Here is a 24,764-nt window from a genome sequence, read left to right as displayed (position 1 = left end):
CCCCTGGGACCTCTCCCCTCTGTCCCCACAGGGCCTGCCAGCCCCCCGCCGTGGGGCTCCTACCCCAGCCCGGCCTGCGGGGACCCCCCCCTCCCTCAGGGCTCTCAGTGGGGTGTGAGCGAGCGGCTGAGTGGGCACCGTGGCCTCTGCCAGGGGGAGCTGAGGGCCAGGAGCAGAGCTGGAGCGGCGGTCGGGCTCCCCAGGGGCACACCAGGCTACAGGGAAGGACACAGTGGCCCTGCAGCACCCCCCAGCCGGTACTGTGGGGTCGGGGGGAGCCTCCGCCCCACAGGCCGCCCTCCAGGGCCTTGTGAGGGCTGCCCGCACCCATCATGGCGGCGGCAGCGGCTTCACGGACACGCCCCCCACACACGTGATGCAGAGCTGGGATCTCGCGAGGCTTCGGGGCCTACGCGGGAGCAGCCGCGTCGCCGTGGTGACACGACGCAGGCCCTCCGCCGAGGCAGGTAGGCCGCGGGTTCGCGCCCCGCCGCCGCCCCGCGCCCCCGGCGGCCTCCTGTGGCCGGTGTGGTGAGGGGCTGCAGGCCGCACCCCGGGGCGTGAGGGGCCCCGGGCCCGTCGGTCACGGGAAGAGGCTGAGCTGAGGAGGCTGCCGGCCTCGGGGCAGACACTGGTACCCCACACCCTGACGGGGGGAGCTGGGGGAACATGAGGGACCGGAGTGTGGCGGGGTCACAGGGGTGTCCTCGGCCCAGCCGTGCCTCCAGAGGGATTTCCAGAGGCACGGCGGGAAAACCTGCGGTGCGGGATGGAGCCAGGTCCCCTGGCCGTGTGTGGGAGCCGTGTGAGGATGGACTGGCAGCCTCAGGCCTTCAGCCCCGCAGGCTCCCGTTTCAGTTAAAAAAGAAGCAAAAGAGAGCCCAGAGCCATACCCCGTGCTGGGGAGAGCCCTGCCAAGACCAGCCTGTCACACTGAACCCTTCCCATGTGCATGGAGGAGCCGAGAGCTGCAGCTGGGTTAAATTTACAGAGCTGGATAATTTTCATATTGCATTTCTCCCTGTCCTCCCCCTGCTCCTCATGAGAGATTCATCACTGACAAAGCCCTGTGCTTTCAATGGTGTTTTGACAACCAAGACCTGAATAATGCTAGCAACCACGGCTGCTGTGGCCTGCAGACGTTTCTGGGAGAGGAATAAGGCAGTTTCAAGTTTCTTTCCTCATTCTTTTTCCTACAGAGCCATGGAGGTCCCTGCGGGGCTGTCTGCCAGAAAGGAGTCCTCTGCCTTGCCCACTGCTGCAGCTCTTCCCAGCGGGTCACAACCAGCAACACCAGTACAAATCACAGTACTGAAGGCGCAGGGCCTGGTAAAGTTCCTTTGAAAATGTCTCTTATCATTTAATAAGCGAGGCCAGAGCAATTCTGTGTGCTATGATCCCATTCAAAACCAGGCGTGAGGTGACAAGACTATAGGAAGGAGTGGCGAGGATATCGGAGATTCAGTGGTGCCACACTGTGGCTTCCTCCTCGGCGCTGAGGGCTTGTTTGTCCAGAGTAAGGGCTTGTGATGCACGTAATTTGGGGAACTCACGTCCTCAGCAGCAGTCCAGAGATGCTCCGTTGAAATGTATCTCTGCCTTCTTTGCCTAACTGTGTGTAAATGGCAACTTTTTAAAGCAAAACACAGTGAAAATCTGTATCAGTGAGACAAATACCTCTAAAAAGATCTCACCTTGGATATAAAGTCAGATTTTCATCCCAGGTACAGTGGTTTCAATATGATCCATCATATTGAAACCAATAGGATGGCTCTAGTTTTAAAAAGACAGTGGGTCCAGTGCAGTTACAGGGCAAGACTATGAGCTGGTTCCAATCAAACCATGACTACTGTGATTGCCATGTGCTGCGTGATACACCCAGCTGTCCTTAAAGGCTTCTAAAGGAACTGGCATTTGGGAGGGAATGCGGAGGAGAAGCTCAGCTACTGCCGCAAGCAGAAAAATGCAAATCCCTGCTTCTGTTCTAGCAGCAGATAAAAAAAAGCAAACCACAAGCACCTGCCTGTTTTTTTGAGGTTTTTACATTGTAGTGTTTGAATACCTCTCACACTGATAGATTCAGCAAACAGCATCTTAGGCGAGAAGTAGAAGGTAAGAGGAGGAAAAGCAGTGCTGAAAAGAAGAGACCTGTGGACTGATTGCATCTGGAATGTTGCTTTCTGGTTCTGATTGCTCCGTCTTGAGAAACGGCTATGGCAAAAGGAGAGAGGGTTACAAAAGTGCAATTATAAGGACAAGAATATGAAAAACATTCCAGCTATAAGAAGTGTGGAATCTGCTTAATTAGAGGTAATGTAGAGAAGGATGAGAGAGGAGTCTAGGGTAATTAATGGTACAGAGAAAGGTTAATTGGATTCGTCTGTTTAGCCATTCATAGAATATATGCTCAAGGAGACAGAAGGACTGAAAATTAAAACCAAGTGAACTCTTTTTGTGCAAGAGCCAATATGGAACTAATTATCCCAGTGACATGAAGAGAGAGAGCTGAGGGAGAGGCCCGTGGAAGTTAGGTGTCCCTGCGGCTCAGGACTAAAGAAAAGCTGGGTTTGGGTACAGCAGTCGTTGTGTTCAGGGCGGTGGCCGCTCTTCCCTGGACGAGAAGTAAACCGTGTTTCTCCTGCAGGGAGGCCCTTCGGTAACTGCCAGTCTCAGCACTTCTTATGTGGCTGTGGGGGCACATGGATCCCCTCTGCGATGTGCTGCGTTCTCACATCCCTGTCCACCCCTGTTTAAGCCCCTCTGTGGAAACATTTTAAAATTTGAATCTCCTCATCTCTACTTAAAGCAAGTGGAAAAACAAATTGCAGAGCTTGTCAAAGAGCTTGCTGGAACCCTTTGATTCCAGGGCATTCTGCAGCCACATGATATACACAGGTGTCCTGTGAGCTCAGCCACGTAGCTCAGGAGCTACTTTCTTAGGAGATGACAAAAGTCTCAAGCATCCTGGAAGCACAAAAATATCACTGGGGTATTTTGGGATTTGCTTTAGATGTGTCTTTCATTGCCTTTTCTGGGGTGGAGCCTGGACCTCTCCATCTCCCCTGCCACAGCTCTTGATAATTCTTGGGACATCACAGCATGGTGGAACAGGAAATTTCCCTCCTAGAGACAGGGAAGGGTGAGGTCTCAGGATGACGAAGCTCTGTTCCTCTTCCCCATTCCTGTAGTGGAACAGCCAAAGACCCCCACCAGTGAACCCTGTCCCGGGCACTGAACTGAGCTGCCTGCCCAAGGCAACTTTGACCTTGGGCCTGTTGCTGCAGGACCAAGTACTTAATGTGCTGTTTGTTTGACAGAAAACTATCAAAAGCAACGTGTCAGTTACTCTGGTGCATGTGGAGTACAACGGAGCGATCTTGGGAGAATCCTCCAAGACTGATGTCTTGCCAAACGGGACAGCAAACTATAATTTCATGACCAGCTTTGAGAGCAGCCCCAATGGGCCCAACTCCTTGGATGACATTGCACAAAAACCTGTGCTCTGTAAGTACCTGACGTTGAATCTCCCTCCTTGGAGGTGGGTGCTGTCAGCTGCTGCGCCCTGCCTGCCTGCTGCAGGAGTCACTCGTTCAAGAATAGCACTTCAGCAGCGGTGGGGGGGGGGGGGAGGCGGGTGTCAGCACTTCTGTTCCCATCTCTGCCAGCTGGAAGAATCCCCTTATCCCCTTTCATGTTGGCCTGTGCTCCTGGGCTTCGCTGTTGGCCTTGAGACATGAAGTAGGAGTGTGTGCCAGAGCTGACACAGACCCTTTGCAGCCCCTGAACTGCTGGTCTGAAGCTGTCTGAGAAACTGTACCAGCTCCTCTCTTTTTTTCTCTCTAGTGACAGTGGTAGAAGTTTTGCAAAAGGAGAAGAAACAGAAGGAGAAGACCGTACCTCTTGGCCAAGCTGTGGTGGACCTTCTACCTCTGCTGCAAGGTACAGCGTTGACTTCCACAGCCACCATAACCACTTCTTACTCCCTGGCACTTTTTGTTCTTTGCTTATGGACCCCTGACTATAACTTACCTCCTTTGGACAAAATGCACTTTGTAGCATCTGTAGAAAGCCGGGTCTGGAGGAGGATGGGGTGACATCAGTAGCTCAGTGTTCAGAGTTGATTTCTCTACAGAGGGTCTTACTTTATGCTGTTTGCATTCCTGTTTCTTCCCAGGACAGTGTTCATTTAAGGTCTCAGCTCCTTTGTATGCAGTACCTGCCTCTCCATTAGAGAGCCTTCACCCGGAGGCCAAGGTATGTGGAATTTGGAACTGTTCCTTCGCTCATTCGGCTCTCTGCTGCTTTTTAATGGGAAAGCGAGCATGACTCAGCTGCCGAGCTCATCACGGATATGTTATGGCCCTATACGTTACAAGCTTGGAGGCCTTTCCTACTCCCATTGACGTCTGTCCCTAGTTGCCTATGATAGGTGAGGTCGTGCTAGGAAATGTTAATGTGTGCAGCTACCAAATTGCTCTGGAAAAAATATTCAAGATGGAAAGCATCGTGCTGAAAATACAGAAAAAGACAAAGGCAGGATTACCTGCCCAACGTTATTAGTCTTCCTTTCTGTGGATAAAATGTCTCAGAGTCCATTATTGTATAAACTCTGACTGCCTTCCTGCAAGGTCATTCAGCTGGTTGAAAAGTACCCGGTGAATAAAGCAACGAATTAAGTATGTGACTGGGAAAATGTGTCTAATTTTGCTCCTAAGTCTGCCTGCAGTTAGCACTGTGAATGAATTGGAGGGGCGGACATTGCATTAACTTTGCTGTATTTGAGAGGTGTTACATAGTAAGCCAGGCAGGGGGGCACTCATTAGGGAGGAGAGATAATAAATGCTGACCAGCTGGTTTTTCGTTGCACACCATCCATCCAGGGCTGGGACAGGTAATTAAAGACTGCACACAGCGTGTGGAGATAGGGCAGAGTCAAAGTGTGGCTCTAGCTTGGCATGCTCTGAATCACCAGGGGAAAATCGTTATTTTCCATCCCTGATGTTCTTTCTCCCTGGCTCGTTTTATGAGACCCTTGGGGCATATGCCATGCCTCAAGCAGGCACCAATTTAAACAAACCACTATCACAATTCAGACAAATTGATCATGAAATTCCTTTCCTGTGCTGGTCTGTTTTCTTTTACATCTGAGGTGAGGAATAAGGTAACATTATACATTCTGGCCTTGGGTTTCTGCTTGCTTCTCCCTCAAGAGCAGGAGAGTTATAATTGTCTAGCTACTGGCTCTACTTTATCCTTGTCTCACAGGGTGGCCTTGAAGTGGCAGTGTGCACTAAAGAGCCCCTGCTTTCTGCAACGCAGTTTGCAAATGGTAACCTCCTGAGCATCACGCTGGAGGCAGCTTATTCCGTCCCCGAAGCATTTGCTGCCACTGAACCCCTGCAAAACTACATGGCTTGCTTGCAAGTACCAGCAGCTGAAGAGGTGAGGATTGGTCTAGGCACAGTGCGAGGGGTTTTGCCTGCTACAGAGTGGATTGTTCTCCCACAGTATGCACCATGGAACAAGCGTCCAGGCACGTGGGGTGTACAGCTCCTGTGCTTGTGCAAGGGCAGCCTTTGCTGCGAGTGCTCAGGGTCTCTGCGGCGTGACGTGTTTCTTTAACACAAACGAAGGTCTGCTCAGCAAGATTTGCATTGAAACTGGCAGGTTTTTTTCCACATGACTATTTATTTTTTCTCCATTCTTTGTATGCATGTGGTAGAGTGTGTTTTCCAAGCCAGGCCCCTGCACTGCTGCTTTACTTTGTTAGACCCGGCTTGGAGCAGCTGGCCCTTGCTCCTGCTCATGTTGGAAATGCAAGTCCTTTCATTCTCATGTCTCTCTAGAAGGAATTCCCCTTGCTCTTCAAGAATGGCATCCTGAAGCTTGCTGGTGAAAAAGAGCCATTACCCCGGCCCAAAAAATGGCCCCTTGCTAACATCATGGCCCCTGGTGCTCTGAGCATACCCAACTCCTTCATTGTTGGTGGTCCCTATGACGATGAGGATGGAGAGCTCAACAAAAGAGAGGTGAGGAAGGACTGGCAGTGTCGTGGCTGGAAGAGAACCAGCAGGTCTCACTGAGGGGACTGAGAAAGACTTGCAGAGACTTGTTACGGGAGGAAGGCGGGTGGTCGGTCCTCTGCGCAGTGTGCAGACACGGAGGTGGTTCCTCTGGGACAGCGGGTGTGCTAACTTACCTCAGGAGAGTTCCCTAGGGTGCACGTGGGAGGTCTGCTCCCCAGAAAGCTGCCCACACCTGAGCTGCTGGGCTGCGGGTTGTATTATCTCCTTGGGAGCCAGGCTCTTAATACTAACGGGCTCTGGTCTCTGCGGGAAGGGCTGCTGACTTACTCTGCTAGGATGGCCTGGCTATGGTGAGTTGGACGCCTCTGTCTGACTCACGTAATCTCCCAGGGAACATTTTTGGGGATGACTTGGGGATAATGCAGGCTGTGGAGGTTGCTGTCCTGGCTCTGACCACTTGCTGTTTCTCACAGGACAGAGAATTTAGGATCCAAGCAGAAAGCATGAAGAGAATCGTATGGGACACGGAAAGGCGTTGTTACCTGGATCCCACTGCAGTAGCCATGTAAGGGACCTGCGAACCTCCCTCCAGCATGGAGCGGTGGGGAGAAACGACCCCAGAACACACTCAGCTCAGTGACCTAAGGCAGGGGAGCAGCAACATGCAGGTGCTCTCAGACCTCTTACGTGATCAAACCGTGGCTCTGCCTCGCCTCCTGTGGCTCCTGGGGCTGCCTGTTGGCCAAAGGTGTTCACATGAGCAGGGGAGCAGCTAACTGCCTTTAATTGCTGGCAGCAGCTTACCTTCTGCTACGGTGGGAGAAGATGAATTGGCTGTAGCTGCTGTCTCCAGGCTGTAAACGCTCGCTCATGCTGCCAGCAACTGGAGCTGGTGACTCTTCCCTCCGTGGTTTGAAGGAAGGGGCAGCAGAGTTGTGGTGAACAGACATGGAATAAGGTGGCCCACACAGCTCTCCTCTGAGCTGCTAATTAAGTTTTTTTGAATTCCCAACACATTAAAATCCTTTCACTCTGTGTGGGCTCTCTTCATTTTCTTTTTTACTGGATAAACGTTACCTTTATTGGCTCCAGATACACTCACGAGCAGGATGAGTATCCCATTTCTCTTTGAATCCTGCTACGTTCTTGGCCTCAGCTGCATCATGGCTATGAGTTTCACAGCCAAATTACTCCTCATGTGGAAATACTCCCTTCGATCATCTGGTTTGATTTTTTAATCTTTTTTTCCCCCTACACTTCTATCAGCCTGCCTGCTGGTTTCAGAGTTACCCAGGCACATTGAATGGGAGCTCAGGGTCCGCTTGCTCTGTGCAATTCAGGATTTATACCAAAGTTAATCATGTTCCTTCTTAATCGTTTCATTCCTGAAGTAACCAGGGGAGAGAGAAAACCTAGTATGTTGCTCTCACAATTGTATTATAGGTGGTTATGCCATAAATGCACACAGCAGCGGATGGAGAAGAAAATGTACCAAGTCTGCCCCAAAGAACACATGTTCCAGTGGCCTGAGGGTGCTTGGTGTGGGAGGACTGGGACGAAGCAAACCCAGAGGGGGATGTTTTGGAGCTGCTGGGGCAGAAAGGAGGGTGGGGTGGCTCTCCAGCTCGGTTTCTGCACCTTCTCAGCACCCTCCTTTGTGTTCAGCCTGCAGAAGCGCATCGCGGAGTGCCAGTACTGGCCCGTGGAGGTCTGCAGGATGTCTGTGGCCTCATCCAGCAAAGGCAAAACCAGCAAAGCTGACAAGGTAAAAGTGGGGAGGGATATGTTGTTCTGGCTTGTGGAGCAGCATTGCGTTATCGAGCATTTTCCTTTCAATGCCTTTGTAATACCAAAACCAGCCTTGAACCAGCCAAAGCGAGTCAGAGAGCTAGAGGCTTTGTAAAGGGATTAATCAGCCTTATAGAGCTGTTAAATAGACAAAGGATAATATTTTTTCCTTATAGCATACAGAGTTCTTGCTGATGGTCTGTGGTAGCTTGGTGGAAAGGGGTCAGGGAGAGGGTGCTTTTTGAGAATTAAGGTAATTCACCAAGCTTATCTTTGGTCAATGGGTTTTTGGAGCATCTTGAAGAAATTCATGCCTTCTTTCTCAGGGTGTAAATAAGATATGCTTTTGCACGTAAACTGGGGTGGTTTAACAAAGAAACAGCCCCTTAGCTAGTGGTTCTGTTCCTGGCAGCTGATCACATGAGAGCTCCTAATCTGTTCCAGGGCAAAGTCATACAAGTTGGTATAAATCCCTTTCAACACTCACTGGTGCCAGGATTTTGCAGCTCTGATGGAGATCCTCCTTCCTTACCCTCACCAGTCTGCTGCTAGCCTGGACTCTCAGACCTCCATTAACTACCTGATTTCTGTCAAACCTGAGATGCACGGCTCTGATAGGGTCCCTTTGATTTCTAACCACACGGTTGATAATTTTGCAGCTGTATCTCAAAAAGACCATCCTGAGGAATGTCACAGTGTGGGTATTAGAGAGAGTAGCTGCAGAGAGTGGGATAAAATTGATATTCTACATATTGAATGACTCCAGTGTATTCATCCAGGTTGTCTCGGCTGCGTGCCAGTGACAGAGAGCCACTGGCTCATCAGGTGCATCAGTTTGCTATATGCCCTCTTCTTAATGGGATCGGTGACCTTGTTTCCTTAAAGAGAGTAACAGTCCATTCAGTATCTCCGTCCCTTGCTCTGTGTTTCCAGGGAGATGAGGACAAGCAGATTTTCTTCCATGGTGTGGCATATGTCAACATGGTGCCTTTGCTGTGCCCTGGTGTGAAGCAGATCCGGGGCGCTTTTCGTGTCTTTGCCTACCAGGACAGCGAGGTGTTTGAGAAGGTGAGAGCAGACCAGCCAGCCAGCTCGGCTCCAGCTCTGCAGCTGTGTTTGCGCAGAGCGGGGTTGGGAGCAGGCAGCATGGGCAGTGTGGTACTCAGAGACTGGCTCTGAAACTTCACTGCCTTTCTGGTGATGGAGAAAAATAACGAGACAAGCTTTTATGTGCAGACTTCTCAAAGGCAGGGGATTTCCAGGCGTGCAGGAGCAGGTTTGGGGGCTGAGAGAGGCTCTGAATCTCAGTCCACTCCCTTCTCTGCCAGCAGCTGAGCAGGGAGAGCTGTAAGAATGCTCCTCTCTCCCCAGTCTGGAACATGGGCAAATGAACTGCGTTGCTGGGAAGAGCAAACAGTGACTCTAAAAGGATAGCGTTACCCCAGGCAACAACCAAAAAAGCTGTCACTGGAGCTCTTTCAGCTGTAGCTCACGGAGGTTTATTTGTATTTGCGTTTCTCCCCCTTCTGTTACTAAGAGTGACAGTTACATCTCCATGTTCCCACAGTACTCCTGGAACAGACCTGAGCTCGTTTCAGGAGGGCAGATGCACAGCTTGGTTTTTCTGCCCACCACCCCCCTAGTGCTGCTGTCTAGGCCACAGGAGCCGGGTGAATTACAGCCCTTCTCCCGGCCTCCATGCTCCTGCCGGCAGTTGGAAAGCAGGGCTAGGCACACAGCTGTTTGCTGGGCTCTGCTTCGCCACCGTGATTAATGGCCTCTTGCTGCGTGGTACTACTTGTCCTGTAGCATATATCTGTCAGAAGTGAAGTGACACTTGCTCTCCCTGTCGTTCTCATTCTCTGGTTTTGTGGATGCTTTGGGCTGCTCCTTGGCCTTGGTCTAGATAGTCTTGGTATAGCTGCTCCATCCTCTTGTCAATTCTTGTTAGCCCAGATAACAGTGAGGGCTGGGAGGGAACCGCCTGTCTAGGTGGTCAAGCAGTGTGTAAACAGACAATCTGAAAAACCCGTTCCTTGCAATTCACTGATGTGTGTCAGGGAAGCTGCTCCACACCAGAAGGTGAGTCAGAAGCTGAGAATCACTGCAGGGCAGGTGGGGACATGCAAAAAATGGCAGAGCAGACCTGGTGAGGGTAGCCAGATTCGTCTAACAGTCCACATCACCAGGCAAGTCCATAGCTGTGAGGCAGGTCCAGGATCAAGCTGGGAATTCAGGCCAGTGGGTCAGGGCAGCACGGGGCTGGGTTCCAACATATCTACCACATAGCTCAGGCAAGAATCAAGGGCCAGTGCCTCAGTGAAAATGCAGCTCTCAAGAGAAGGCAGGGAGACCCTAGTGAGGCTTTCTCGGGCAGCTCTTTTCATAGTCTGACCTGAGGCTTCACAGCTGTACGATATCAGAGCTGACCTTGAGCACTGGTAGGAGGGGAGGATGAGGTTGAGTAGCTTCTTAATGCATTTAGGACCTGACAATGTGTTTTGTGATGTGAGAGGTTAAGGCAAAGGGGTGGGGAAGCCTAATTTGTCCCTTGATTCCCTCTGTTGCCTCTTTTTTTTTCAGACCAAAAGTCAGCACAGTGTTTTCCGGGATCTCAGGACACAGATCGGTCTGCCTAAGGAAGAGTCGTGCACCTCAGGAATCAGTACTCCTCCTTCCAGAGCTGTTCCCAGCAAGACTCAGAAGGAAGACAAAGAGAAACTCACCAGAGATAAGGATTCCAGCAGAAGGGTAAGGTCTAGAGAGGCACATTGCAACATGGTTGCTCCATTTCCACATCAGAGGTAGTTGGGGCATGCAGAAACCAGGGGCTGATGCCTCAGCCAAGTGAGAGATACTCATTATCTTGAAATTTTAGTACATGCTGCCTGAACAAATGTACAACTCACACCCTGAACTTGTGAAGGCGTGAGGTTTATTGAATCTGAAACAAGAGCCGTCTTTTCTTTTTCTTCAATAGATGTCCAACGCGCCCAAAATCCAGTTGTCAGATGCCACTGTAGAAACTGAAAATGTCACATATCTCAGCCTTGATGGACAGGTAATTATGGTATCTCCAAAGAGGAGGAAAGACTGCTAGACCATCAGTGCGCCAGTGTCTCACACCTTTCACACAATTAAATTCTTCCAGAGTGAGTTGGACAATGTTTTACGTAGGTGCTGTCCTGGAGTTCTTCCAGTGACATCCAGCTGGGGGGCAGTCTAGCATTGGGCTATAGAAGGTCTCTGTAAATAATCAGGTGTTTATTTAAAAGGGTTCCTTCATACTTTGGCTTCTTCCTCAAAACATCTAGAATGCATGTTCATTCTGCAAGCATATTGATTATCTGGGCTTTCTCCTTTTTCCTTGACTGGTTTCTTGAGCTGAATTTTGCTGCTGTAAATCATTTGGAGGGCAGGTTATAAACCAAGCTGTATCTGAGCAGTTTGAAGAGCATTTGCTGAAGATCTGTACCTATATTCTCAGTCTTTCATCATGCCAGTAATGGCTCTAGACAGCATGACATTGAGAGAGCAATGTTTACCTTCACAGCAATACGTTGAAGCAGGAACGTTCCTGATGATGGAGATAAAGCTGGACAAGGCCTTGGTACCGAAGCGATTGCGAGAGGAGCTCACCAGACGGTGCGTAAGGATGTGCTGTAACTCCGGGGCTGACAGCTCATTTCTGCAGGATAGAAACAGGGCTGTACGGCGAGCCACCCCCTTGGAGCGCTCCCTAAGGACCAGCTGAGGGCCTGAGCCAAAGCCCACTGGAATCAGGGGGAGGATTTGGCCAGACTGCTTAAGAGGTAGCATCTGGTGTGTTGGGAAAACACTTGCATTCATCCGAGCTGGCATCTCCCTGCCGTTCCTCTCAAAAAGAGACACCAGAGCAGCACAACAGTGTCTGCGTTCCCGACCGGGCTTTGTTTCCCGTTAATCCCCGTGTGCTTGCCTCTTGCATGTGATGTTCAGCTGCTTGATCGGGACTGGCCACCAGCATGGACTGCCCTGGGTAGTGCTGCTGTAACCTCACCATAGCGTTCTGTCATTTTTTCCTTTTCGGAAGTTTTCTCACAATCTTCTACCCATTCCTCAGCTCTTACGTTAGTTTTCATGTTGTTCTGCTGTAGAGCTGCTCTCTCATCTCTGCTGCTTTGAGTTTTCCAGTCTGTTTGATTTGAGGCAGTTTCCTCCTGTCCAGTGGTAGCCCTGCTGTGTTACAGTCTAGGAAAGGCCTAGCATGTATAAGTTATTGAATAAAAAAGAGAAAATGCAGAAAATGAATAAAGTATAACAAGCGCAGGTGGTATGCCTCTCAAACAGAAACATAAGCAGCAGCCATTCTTTGAATGGAAAGTATGTGTTGTCTTCTGTGCTGCCTGCTGTCTTCTAGGAAGAACAGGTTGAGGAAGGTGACCCCCCACCCCTTAGAACAGACCTTCTCCTGGCCCTTTTTATACCGTTTCTACTCTTCTGCAACTTGCAGTAGTAGCTCCTCCTCATTCACCTGCCTTGTGCAGCTGCAGATGTCAGGCCTGAAAAATGAGCCCTGCTGAGTTGTGGGAAAGGCTCTGTCTTGGGGGGCTCCAGCTGATGCCACATACATGTGTCCTAGCAAGTGAGATCAACAGTGGATCTTTTTCTGGAAGGATTTTTAAATAGATATCTTAGTAGCAAACCATAGCTTGCTTTCTTGGGCTCCATCCAAAATCCTCTGCCAGCCTCTGCCTGGCCCTCTTTGCTTGCTCGCTTTCCCCAGGTTGTTGTTGGTTTTCTTTTTCTCATCTGAAAATGAAGCAGTTTGCTTTTCATCTGTACCGCTGGTGGAGGTAACACGTCGGTGTCGGGTGCTGTTCTGAGGCTGGGTGAGGGTGGGACTGTGAGCATGGGAGCTGCACTACCCACTTGTTCAGGCTTTGTGGCTTCCTGAGGAGCAGTGACGGGTCTGTGCAGAGCAAGGGCACCACACAGGGCCACGGCACTAGACCGCAGAGCAGAGAGTGCGAGAGGGGTTTGTGTGGGAGAAGTGGGCAGGGCTGGGGACCTGGAGAAGGCAGCTGGTCAGGGGCTCTGTAAGCTGGCAGAACAGTTGTAAGAGTGGTTTATATTTGGCAGGGAATAAGCAATTTGCTTTGCTAATTGGGTAGGAGCCATCACAGGGGTGTAACACCTTTGCTTGGTGGGCTGGATTGTGTTCTAAGGACCGAAGGTGTTTTGGTGGCAGCAAGCAGGAAATCTTGATAAAAATCCCAATGAGTGTACGCTGGTTTGACACCACAGATTTTAATAAAATCTTAGTAAAAATTATGGTAATCCTAGGGGCTTTTGATCCATAATTGAAAGGTCATTGTAATTCTAGTAGTGGTACAGACAGGGTTGGTATGGTGTCCAGGAGTCAATGAGGTGCCACAGCGACACGGTGCGATGTTGGGAACCGATGGATCGGGTGGCCGAGGGTTTACAGTGATAAAATTCTTCAGAGCTTTTATCAGGTTGGTACCTTTCTTACAGCTGTTCTGGCAGACCCAGGAGGTTGTCAGTTAAAGAAGATCTGCTTCTCTAGGAGAGTGTTTTTTATTGCTAGCAATAACAAATGTTAACACTACTGTGATGAGCTACAAGCACTGAATGTAGGTGCCTGGTCTTCACAGTTCATTCTTGGTCTGAGACTTCAGTTTCCCCCCTGGGTCCCTGTGAGGTGTCTCAGGGATATGATGACAGGATGGAGCCCTCACACTACAGGCTGCCTGTGCCCAGGATGAGCTGACATTGCTGGCACTGTATGTGGCTGATCTTTTCTGTCCTCTCGTTGACAGGGTCAAGCAGATGATTCCTCCTCGCGCTCCGCTACCTCCCCGGACTGCAGGAGCCAAGAAGGTACGTGCCTTGCCACTGCTCTGCCACCTCATCCTGCCCTCATCCCTCTCACACAGGAGAATCTTCATTCTCAATCTCAGCCCCACAGCAACATGTAGATGAGGTTTGAAGAGGAAATATGCAGAAAAAAAGACTTCTGGATGTGTTATCTTTGCAGTAGTATGCACTGGGAAATCATTCCTGGGCAGCGTCACTCATGTTCGCAGCCCATACGAAGAGGAGAGATGTAGCAAAGGCAGGGAAGGCAGCAGCGTGGGGGTGTTTGGAAGGAAACAGGACGGTGGGGAAAGAGGCTACCAGAACCTTATGTTTACCCCAGGCAGTCCACGTGCTTCATCAGACCCAGACAAACATGAATCAGCTCTCGGGTCACGCAGAATTTTTGAGGACTTTTGTGTGACATCCTCAGAAAATGGTCTGAGAGCGCTGGCTCGTTTTCCGTGGGTACAGAGCAGCCATCGAAGGAGAATGTCCTCGGGTGGTCCCTGACCGATGGTAAATTCAAAGCAACAGCGGGGGAAAAAGCAGCACTTCAATAACTGACTCCAGTGCTGCTGCAGAATTGGTTTGTGCTGGACTGTCTGGAGTGCACAGAGTGATAGATTTTGATTATCACAGCGCATGGAAGCTTCTGCCACCGACATGATGAAGATTACAGACTCTGCTGAAGAGGGCTGGCCCAAGGGTTTAAAAGGCTCCCAGCAAATGAGATATATTTTACTTCCAGCCAATTATACTGCTATAGAAGAGGCGACTGTGACTGAAATACTGGGTTCTGATTGAAAAATACAGCAGAAGCAATATCTAATGATGAAGGAGCTCTTTTGTATTTACATGTCGATATTTTCACAGCCCTTGGGCATGGACAGGAAAGGATGCGTGACAGACTAATTGAGACTTGAGTCAGGCAGAGTTTAGGGGAGGCGTGGGCTCTGACAAATAAAATACATTTCAAGGTTGATGGCATAAGTGACTTGTGAAGTTTGATTATTTATTTCTTTCCTAGGCCGTGGAAGATTATCACAACCGTGTCACGAGCATTGCTGTTGCCATCCTAAGTGAATACCATGAGCTCTTTGGGAAGCAGCTGCCTGACCAGGGAGTGATAGACCACCAAACCCTGGAGGAACAGAAACGTCAGCTCAACTTCGAGCTCAATAGCTCTGGGAAATATTTTGCTTTTAAGGAACAGCTAAAGGTAAAGAGTCCATGTGTGCTTTTTGCTTCCCTGCTTGTTTTGTCCTTGCAGTTTCCCAGTGAGGAACTGCTGCTCCATGGTGGTAACTTAGGGTGATGTGTTGCTCCAGAATCCCTTCCTGCCACCCATGGCTGTTGCAGCAGGCATGGAGGGGACAGGTTCTCCTCTAACAGAGCAGGCACCAAGCTGCTTTGGTCACACACCAGCAGATCCATTCCTTGTCAATGGGGGGAGACTCCAAATGATTATATCCATTTGCCCCATGCTCACAGCCTGAGGAAGGCAAAGCTGACTGCTCTTGCACACTCGCAGCCTACCCTGGCAGAAAAAGGGGGTTCCCCTCTCTCAGCTGGTTGGCCTTGACCACACTCTGCCTGGAGACCCCCTCTCTGTGCTGAGGGGACGAGCCTTCCCACATGTTTCTAGAGGGGCACTGGTGTGTCAGGGAGAGATGGGGCTGGGAGGGGGGAAGGGAATTCACCCCTGCTTGCTTTTTTCACTTTTATCAGTGCTGGGCTGGATTTCTTCCTCAGAACTAAGTTCGAGCGTTGGGCAAAATCGGTGTGTTCTGGCTTTGTATGAATACAGAGCTGGTGGGGGGCGCAGCGGGGACCTGCCTTGTCCAAGTCACATGTCTCCACAGTATGCTGTTGTGAAGATTGTGAGGGAGAAATACCTGAAGACCACGGCATTTGAGTCCCAGGAGCAGTTACAGGCATTTCTCAGTGAGCTCTATGTGTACCTCGTGGACCAGATGCACATTGCCCTGAACCAGGTAGGGAGAAACCTGGGTGACTTGGGACATGACTTCCCAGTGGATCCAGGGCTAGACACTGTGTCTAGTGAAGTTGGGGGGCTTTTGTCTTCAAGACAGAAGCAGGCTTATGCTTTCAATTGCTGCAGTTATCACATGTGAGTCCTGAGCCACACTCAGGGGCAGGGTCCAGGGCATCTGTATCCCACTGCTACGAAATCCTGACCGTGGGATGTGTGCCAGATGCCACTAGTAAAAGCTGCTGTAGCTGGCTCGTGGTGAGGGTGGCTGGGGCTGTGTCATCTGCCTCTCACCTGGGGGCCATCCCGCATCAGCTGGGGTCACCAGTGAGTGACACCACAGAAGTTTGACATGTTCTTGATCTAGGGGATGCTTTTACTTGTCACAGCTGCAAATAATGGATATTGCCCTGTTCCTGTGTGACAGAGGTACCTGGGAATGACAGGAATATGTCCCAGCACACACAAGAGCTGGAACAGCTTGCCTTTCCAACCCACCCAGCCCCAGCCATACCAGGCTGTACTCAGCACAATGCCAGACTGGGGACTGCTGCTGTTCTGGGGTCACATGAACTGTTCTTACCCTCCCCAGGGCTAACACTCTGTCTTGATCTCTACCAGCTACTGTCTGAGGAAGCTGCTTCTCCCACTCCTCTGTCCCGCACAACCGAGGAGCAGCTCTGGCTCTTTGCTCACGAAGCTGAAGTCAACAAGGACTACAAGCTGGCGTCTCTCTACCACCAGCAGGTAAAGGAGCCTCTGCTCTTTCCTGCCCATCCCCTGTGTGTCTGGGCTGGCAGCCAGCACGCCAGCGCAGCGGTGTGGGGCCCCTGTTGCTGACAGCTCAGCCATCCCTGACTGTTGTGTAGGGAGGAAGGAGGTGAACACGACCAGGATACTCAGGTTGAATGTTTGAGGGATTTTCTAGGGAGATGCTGCTCTCTGGAGGATGTGAGACAGAGCCTGGCCAGATCACTGAGGACTTCAGCCTTGAGGCCAGGGGAAATGGGACGAGCTGGTCCAAAAGGCTTGCTGGGTCAGCACTGGGGACCCTGGGCCCTCTAACAGGAGGCTAGAGGAGGTCTGCTAAAGCTGGAGGACATGTGTTATGTGAAGGAGGCTTAGAGGAAGCCCAGCATGATCCCAGTTAAGGGAAATCCTAGCGTGTGATAGACAAGGGCTTGATTGTTGCTAAACTGGGCTGGGTGGCCAGAGGTCATTCCAGAGTTGTCTCCCCAGTCCATTGTGTGTGCTGAGCATGATTGCAGCACTCCTCACTCCAGCAATGTTCTCTTTTGTCTAGAGGGTAGCTCAGGACCAGCACAACATCCAGTACTGGCTGGACTATGGGGCATTCTGCCTCCTGCTTGAGGAAACAACCAAAGCCCAGGAGTGCTTCCAGCAGGCTCTTTCTCTGGACCCCCATCACATCCAGAGGTGCTGTGTGCTCCCAGTGGGTGGGTGGGAGTGTGGGGGGTGTCCTGCAAGGTTAACCTGTCCAGCCCTGTCCCCAGCTTGCTGCTCTGTGGGATTGTGGCTGTCACGCTGCAGCACTATGAAGAGGCAGAGATTTTTTTTGAGGATGCCTGCTGCTTGGAGTCATCCAACATTGTAGCCTGGACACTTTCAGGTACAAAAGCAAGCCAGCCTGTGTGCTCAAAGTGTTCCTGTAGAGCCAAGCATCACTTCTGCCCCTGATCCTCCTCTCCTTGCTCTAATCTGAGGGCTAAGGGAGGATTTGGCTAATGGTCGAGTGCTTACTTATGTGGCTCTTTCTGTCTCCCATAGGTTTGTTTTATGAGCTGCAGAATAATAATATTCAGGCGGAAATAGCCTTCCGTGAGGCTAAGAAGCTACTGCGAGCAGAGCTCGCCAAGGAAAGGAGCATCCCTGAGGCTGCTGAGGGAGAAGGAGGCAAAAAGCACATTTCTGCTGGGTGTGTGAGGTCTCCCAGCCCAGGGCCAGAAGAGTGCTTGCCAGGTAATGCCAGGCAAAACCAGGAGGTGCCCTAGCACCAGCAAGGAGGGCACTCGGAGCAGTGTGGGAGATGGGGAACAGTGCAAGAGAGAAGAAATTTATAAGTATTTCTAAGAGGAGAAATACAAAGGATAAAGGAGAAATAGGTGGACTGTGAGCTAGAATAGATGACCACAAACTACACCAGCAAGAGACAGCAGCAGCAAGTGTGCTGCTTTAAATGATGAAGCTTTCTGAAAGCAGCACTGCCAGTACCTTGTCTTACCTGCAGCCTAGCAGAGAGACCAGTCTTTGCATTTATTTTTCTGCCCTAGCCCAGTGTCACTGATATAGCAATGTGTGGGCAGTGGCCAGGGTGGCTGGAGGAAGCGAGTGTGCTTTGGAGGCTTTGGGAGGGCAGAGCTGCCCCTGTGACAGTCGTACGTTAGGGTCATCTCGGTTTAGCTTTCATGAAAGCTGTTGCTGTGACTTCCCAACACAGCTTGGAAAGCACTGCCTCACCAATTCAAATGGCAAAGCAGCTGCTCAGTGGTGACCCTGAACAGGGGTCCTTTGGAGCCTTGCTGAGTCCAGCCTCACCCTGAGCCAAAACTTTCTGTCCTGAGTCTCAAATGTTTGGCCAGGCTGCAGGAAATGTTGGCTGGCTTTATTTTTAATGTTACCACCACCTCCAAGCCTCAGGCAGGCAGGCCTTTTTTTGGCCCTTCTGGTTATGAGGGAAGAGATATTGCCTCATTTATACCCATTTCTAGTTTCACATGGTAATCTTGTACTCAAAACCCCAGACCTAGGTATTGCCTCCTGCAAAGAAATTTCTTCCCAGTTCTGAAAATCTGATGGATCTTTTATATTTTCTCTTCCTCATTTCTGTGGAATCATGCTCCAAACTGGACAGTTTATGGCAAACTCTTTGTTTGCACCTAATGGTTGTTGGGGGTTTCATTCCAGAGAGAGTTCCCGACGGCTCAGCTGACAAACTGCCAGAGGTGCTGGAGCTGGCCTGTGTGGCACCCGGGGAAGAGGCTACTGCACCGGAGGCAGCCCCGAAAGGTTAGAGGATGGGGCCTGGTGTGTAAGGGAGAGCCCAGTGCTGAGAGATGGCCTTGTGCGATCAGTGGGGAGGGGAGTAACTCAGGAGCACTGAGCCGTGGCCATCCTGATGCCAAGGCAAGACAGCAAGGCTTGTTCTCTCTCCCTAGCCAGGGAATCTCTAGGCAAAGCAGGTTCATCCTGATTTTCAGAGCAGCACATCTCAGGATGGACAGCCAGCAGGTGAATGCAGCTCTCTTCCTGCATGTCACGACACCCAGCGGCCTTCATCAGCTGCTCAGATGTCTCCCTCCTGAGATGCCAGCTCTTAAATTGTCCCTACAGATCTCCTCTGGTCGTGTGTTGTGTGATCTTCCTCTTCTACAGCTCCACTCTCCTCCAGTGGGTGGCAAAGAGATGGCAGTGCTGGGTGCTTGAGGCCCCGCTGGGTTGGTTTGGGGAGGCAGGGGCCTCATTCTAGTTAACTCCGACAAGCTTCAATCATAAATTCCTAGCTTTTCTTCCTTTGAGTTTGGACTGGAAAACTAGTGGGTGAGGAGCATTGTTTCTTTTCACATCTCTTACAAAACTTAAGCCCTTCAGAAAGAAATGCGGAGTTAATCGCTGCTTCAGCCTCCCCTGCCACCCCCTGGGTTTTACACCGTGTTGCTGGGATTTCTCTGTCCCTGCCAGGGTCTCAGCCCCTGCTCTTGCTTCAGAAATAAAAAGCCCACTTTGGGACTGATGGAGACACGTTTTCTTGCAGCACCATCCCCTGGTTCAGCCCTCGGCCAATCTCCCTGCACAATCTTCATGAAGGCAGTGGAATTCCTGATGAAAGTCAATGCCATCCAGGTCAGCTCAGTGTGGAGTGGAGGAGTGGGAAGGGAGGTTTGGTCTCCTTCCCTGGGTTATTACCAAGGAGCTGGTGGCAAGCTCCACCAAGCTCCAGCAAGCCCCCTACTTGGGCTTGGAGAACAAGCTGTGGCTACCCCAGATGCCAAGCGCAAGAAGCAGCAAAACCACCACTGTTCAGAAATGCAAAACTGTGGCCAGGCAGAGTATTCAGACCGAAATTCTGGTTGGGGACACAGTCACCTCAGGCAGGCGACATTCTCGGGGTGCCTCAGCTCAGCACTGTTTGCCGCGGAGGGAACAGCCAAGCGCAGATGTGTTTGTTCTTCTCTGTACATTCGGAGATGAGATCCATTATTGTGGTGCTTCCAAGACGCCAGTACTCCTTTCTTGTTTCAGACGCTTATGTATGTCAGAGTAATTTTTGTGTCACCTGTGGAATGTCCTTGTCCCACACGGTCATCTCTGTGAGATCACTCTGACTGCCACATGATGCTGGCTGCCTTAATTTTACATGGCAGAAAGAGTTGCTTAAAGCAAAACAGAACTAGAAGTAAAGGTGGTGAATACTCAAAGGAGGGGAAAAAAGAATCTCCTGTTTGTTTTCTGTTCATGGAAGTCAAATAGGTGTGAGTCAGTGTTCCTGCTGCAACTTCTGGGGGTGCCCGTGGTTTGCCTGCTCTCCGAACCATGACGGTGTGCTCTTCCTCCACAGTTTGTTCACAGGGCGCTTGCCCACGAGCTGCTGAGCCTTCAGGGAGATCCCTCCTGTGCATACTACCTGGTGCTGGCCCAGACTTCCTTGCTGAGGGAAGATCTCTCCAAATGTGAAGAATGTCTCCACGAGGCTGTTAGGATTGACTGCATGGTAATGCTGTGTGTGTTCCCGGGGTGCAGCACGGTGTCCCGAAGCAGGACACTGACCAAACACCACGGCAGACCCTGCCTGTGTTGTTGCTGCTTGTGAACCTAGAGCCTATGCTTCATTTCCACTCGAGCAATTCTAATGCTAGTCTGCAGCAGTTTCTGCAGGGGAGGACAATCATAGCTGATGAACCACATCAGGTTGTGGCTGCAGCACGGCCCTCCTCATTAACCCATCTATTACTTGCCTTCTGTCCTCTCCTGCCCAGACAGGCAGCATTTCTGAGCGAGGACTCCTCTCTCTGCAGCGTCTGCCTTTCTTTTCCCTTTGAACATGTGTATCCTGATCCTCTTTCCCTCTGTTGGTGAGTCAGACTCTGTTTCATGAGAAACAAGGATGCTATTCAGCAGAGAGGGAAGGCAGCTTTGGGGAGTCAGGTTGAATGGAAGGCAGAAGGAAGCTGACACCTCCGAATGCTGTTGGCATACTGACCATACCTGGGAGCCTTGCACAGGCCAGGGTGCCGTGCAGGGAAAGGCTGGAGGGGGCCCCCATTGCTGGTGTTATGCAGGCAGCCCGCTGACTTGATTTTAATTCTGTATGTAAAATCTGCACCAGCCAGCTCTCCCTTTCTGCTGGTGACAAGGGTCCCTGCCTCTCTCCCACGTCTCTCTCCCTCCCGTCTCCCAGCCATGTCTCACTCCTGGTTTTGTGTGCACAGAATCCAAATGTCTGGGCTCAGAAAGGGCACCTGTGCTACCTGAAGAGGGACTTCAGTGATGCAAAGGAGTGCTACGAGCGAACCATCAGTTTTCTGGAGGATGCTGCAGATATGCACTTCGTCTACCTGCGCCTGGGCTCCATCTACCTGGAAGAGAAAGAGGTGAGGAGCCAGCAGGAGTGGTGGAAAGGAATTTGCCACAAAACAAAGAGCAGGAGATTCCAGACCCCAAGTACAAGACACCATTCTCTGTAGCTATAGCCAAGATCTCGCAACACAGCAAACCCTTCTGGAGTGCTCAACTCCTTGGAGCATGGACCTGCCCTGTTGCCTTTTTGCCAGCTCCAAGTCCCAGTTGCAATGTCTCAGGGGGCAGCTGAGCCATTTCTCACCATCCTAGCAATGAGGGTGACTTCTACATTACTGTATTAGTACCTGCCAGCACAGAGCCCCCGCAGCAGCAGTGGGGACGGGGGGTGTCTGAGCCCTACCAGATATGGGGTGTTTGGCAAATTCCTGAGGAGAGGGGGGGCTGTCTGCAAAGCGATGCGTTTGATGCAGAGAGAAACATGATTGTCTCTCTCCTGGCAGTACGGCCGGGCGAAGCAGACCTACCTGCTTGCCTGCAAGAACTCTGTGTCCTGTCTCACCTGGCTGGGGGTGGGAATTGCCTGCTACAGGGTAAGTGCAATTACCTTCAGGTCATCTGCGCTTTAATTGCCTCTGTGGCATGGGATGCAGGGTTTGCTTTTGCATGATCCCCTTTGATAAAGTAAAGCTTGGCTGCCTGCAAAACCAATGCTCCTGAAGGCCATCGTGTGCCCTGTGCTGTCACAGTGCCAGCGGGGCACCCCGGGCTGCTTGTATGGGAGATGTCAGAGGACAGGCACCCTCGGTAGCTGCTCTGGGAGCAGGAATCCTTCCCCCAGTCGTCCTGCTGCCAGGACCTGCCAGCACCTCCTTCCCCAGGATGTCATGGCAAGCACGTAATCTGGGCCCGGGCTTTGCTCCGAGTGCCTGCCTGCACATGACCTGCATGTCACCGCGATGGAATTGAGCAGAAAGTCAGCAGGGAGCAATCTCGGTGCTTTCCCTGCCCAAAGGAATCCAGTGCCTCTGAAGGGCTGACAAGGACACCCAGCCACCAGCAGCACAGTATCTCCCAGAGGTGCACCTCGCGAGGTGCCTCCAAGGGAGTTTGGCTTGAGGGATGCACCCAGGGAAGGACCTTGAACTTCTGTTTCCCCCTTGGCCAAATGTCACCTCCTGGGAGGCTCCGGACTTGAGCCAGGGAGGTGAGTGGTGGCCTGGGAGCACCGCTGCCTCCCGGGAGCCACTGTGCAGTAGGAGTAAGGATCAGGACTAGAGCCATGTTTCCCTGTGGAGCTGGACCACTTGGTTCCCAGAGGCGGAGGTGAAGGCGTTTGTGCTGCTTCCCTTACAGCTGGGGGCTGATTTGTAAATACAGCGTGTGCTCCCATGGGGGTCGGGAGTCAGTGGCGAGAGGCTTATGCTCCAGACGGAAGAGCTGGACGCTGGCACTGAGGAGAACTGGTTGTCTCTGCCCTAAATCCTTTCCCTGCATCCCTATCAGGAAAACCCTGCCAGATGCTTTTATTGCACTGATTTTTTTGGCTGTTAGAGCAGATGCCCGTTGGGTTCTGAAGCCCTTTCTGCCTGCTGTTTGCCTTTTGTCCACGCCTCTCCTTCTCTCTCTCAAGCTGGAAGAGATGGTGGAAGCAGAGGATGCTCTCTCTGAAGCCAATGCCCTAAATAACACCAACGCTGAAGTGTGGGGATATCTCACCCTCATCTGCCTGCAAGTGAGTGCCCAGCCAGCTCCCCCCACCAGCAGGACGGAGCAGGGGGTCTGTTGGCATCTGTTCATGAGCCTGAGGAACGTGTTGTAGATCTCAGTGGTAAAAATAGTTTGGGGACTGTGCTCGGCCGGCCAAAGCAGTGCCCTTCCTCCCTGCCTGTCATCGCCTGATGCACTTACTCCACCGGGGCATGTCCTCCGTGCTGAGCTTTCTTACAATATGTTATTTCACAGAATCACAGAATCATTCAGGTTGGAAAAGACCCTTGGGATCATCGAGTCCAACCCTCAGCCCTACTCTACAAAGTTCTCCCCTACACCACATCCCCCAACATCTCATCTAAACGACCCTTAAACACACCCAGGGATGGTGACTCCACCCCCTCCCTGGGCAGCCTATTCCACTCTCTGACCACTCTTTCTGGGAAAAATTTTTTCCTCATGTCCAGTCTGAACCTCCCCTGTTGCAGTTTAAAGCCGTTCCCTCTTGTTCTGTCACTAATCACCTGGGAGAAGAGACCAGCACCAACCTCTCTACAATGTCCTTTCAGGGAGCTGTAGAGTGATGAGGTCTCCCCTCAGCCTCCTCTTCCTCACACTGAACAGTCCCAGCTCCTTCAATCTCTCCTCACAGGATTTATTCTCCAGGCCCTTCCCCAGCCTCGTTGCCCTCCTCTGCACTCGCTCCAGCACCTCGAGATCTCTCTCGTATTGAGGTGCCCAAAACTGGACACAACACTCCAGGTGTGGCCTCACCAGTGCAGAGCACAGGGGGACTGTCACCTCCCTGCTTCTGCTGGTCACACTATTGCTGATACAAGCCAGGATACCACTGGCCTTCTTGGCCACCTGGGCACACTGCTGGCTCATTATCAATCACCCCCCAGGTCCCTCTCTGACTGGCAGCTCTCCAGCCACACCTCCCCAAGCCTGTAGCCAGGCAGGGGGTTGTTGTGGCCCAAGTGCAGCACCTGGCACTTGGCCTTGTGGAAGCCCAGCCCGTTGACGTTGGCCACTGATCCAGTCTACCCGAGTCTCTCTGCAGAGCCTCCCCATCCTCATGCAGATCGACACTCCCGCTTCACTCGGCGTCATCTGCGAATTTACTGATGATTTCACTGCGAACCCGCGCGTTCCCTGCGGGATGATTTCCTCACCAGCTGCTCTTGTGTGGTTTCTCCAGGGAGGACGGCAGCTGGAGGCAGAGCAGTGCTACAAATACACCGTCAAGGTCTGGGTCTGCACCGGGCTGGGGGCGGGCAGGGCAGGCCACGGGCTACCGGCGCAGCGGGACGGCAGCCGGCCCAGGGTTCCCTTTTCCCCTGCAAGTTTAATCTGACGATGTGGCCCAGGAGATGGGGTGTGAGGAGCCGCCCTGGGCGACCTCCTGCCCTCAGCTCCCGTCTGCGTCCCCGCTCAGTGCCGGCAGAGCGAGGGAACGGCCCTTTGCTTCCTGGGGAGCCCCCGGGGGAGGGGATCGGTGGCTCGCAGCCCCGCAGCGGGGAGGGGGGGTGAGGGTGTGGGCGGCCTTGGACTTGCCTGACCCCCTGCTCTCTCCTTTCCTGCAGCTGGGCCTGAGGAACGACGCGTTGCTGCGGGAGATCCGCGCCGCTCAGCAGCGCTTCGGCAGCCCGGCCTCCTGAACCCCCCCAGCCCCCGGTCCTCCGGGGAGGCCGCCCCGCGCCCCCCCGCTGCCCCCATCCCACATAAACCCCCCGTGCCCCGAGGGCTCGTTCCCGTCTCTCCCGCCATAGCCCCCGAGCGCCCCCACCCGCGGGGGGACATTTCCCGCGCGCCCGAGGGGGCGGGGCGGGGGTCACGTGACGCGC

At 52.0% G+C, this 24,764-nt stretch overlaps 1 protein-coding gene across 3 annotated transcripts; it reads left to right on the top strand.

Annotated features, from left to right (window-relative positions):
- Positions 1 to 419: 419 nt before the first annotated feature.
- On the top strand, positions 420 to 24,661 carry CFAP70 (cilia and flagella associated protein 70). 3 transcript variants are annotated; one of them, XM_074886535.1, is made up of 28 exons: positions 420 to 467; positions 1,200 to 1,329; positions 3,318 to 3,504; positions 3,844 to 3,939; positions 4,175 to 4,254; positions 5,266 to 5,442; positions 5,850 to 6,029; positions 6,500 to 6,591; positions 7,692 to 7,791; positions 8,748 to 8,882; positions 10,398 to 10,565; positions 10,795 to 10,875; positions 11,368 to 11,459; positions 13,637 to 13,697; positions 14,704 to 14,895; positions 15,539 to 15,670; positions 16,291 to 16,416; positions 16,973 to 17,106; positions 17,184 to 17,299; positions 17,458 to 17,649; positions 18,595 to 18,696; positions 19,442 to 19,530; positions 20,246 to 20,398; positions 21,117 to 21,278; positions 21,708 to 21,797; positions 22,838 to 22,939; positions 24,119 to 24,166; positions 24,504 to 24,661. In XM_074886535.1, exons 2-28 carry the CDS (start codon positions 1,204 to 1,206, stop codon positions 24,576 to 24,578), a joined length of 3,288 nt encoding a protein of 1,095 aa, XP_074742636.1. In that variant the 5' UTR covers positions 420 to 467; positions 1,200 to 1,203; the 3' UTR covers positions 24,579 to 24,661. The 3 variants fall into 3 exon arrangements, with proteins under 3 accessions (XP_074742636.1, XP_074742635.1, XP_074742637.1); XM_074886534.1 differs by having other exon boundaries at positions 5,847 to 6,029; XM_074886536.1 differs by lacking the exon at positions 8,748 to 8,882 and having other exon boundaries at positions 5,847 to 6,029.
- Positions 24,662 to 24,764: the final 103 nt, after the last annotated feature.

Source organism: Strix uralensis, chromosome 16 (assembly GCF_047716275.1).
Source record: "Strix uralensis isolate ZFMK-TIS-50842 chromosome 16, bStrUra1, whole genome shotgun sequence".
In the NCBI taxonomy this organism is placed as follows: Eukaryota; Metazoa; Chordata; class Aves; order Strigiformes; family Strigidae; genus Strix; species Strix uralensis.
This window is presented reverse-complemented; position numbering and strand designations above follow the sequence as displayed.

Bases quoted from the DNA above. Each gene is read 5' to 3' on its own strand.
- CFAP70 (XM_074886534.1), top strand. From the start codon at position 1,204: ATGGAGGTCCCTGCGGGGCTGTCTGCCAGAAAGGAGTCCTCTGCCTTG. The intron at 14,896-15,538 runs GTAAAGAGTCCA...ATGTCTCCACAG, and splicing joins CTTTTAAGGAACAGCTAAAG to TATGCTGTTGTGAAGATTGT. The intron at 17,300-17,457 runs GTACAAAAGCAA...TGTCTCCCATAG, and splicing joins TGTAGCCTGGACACTTTCAG to GTTTGTTTTATGAGCTGCAG.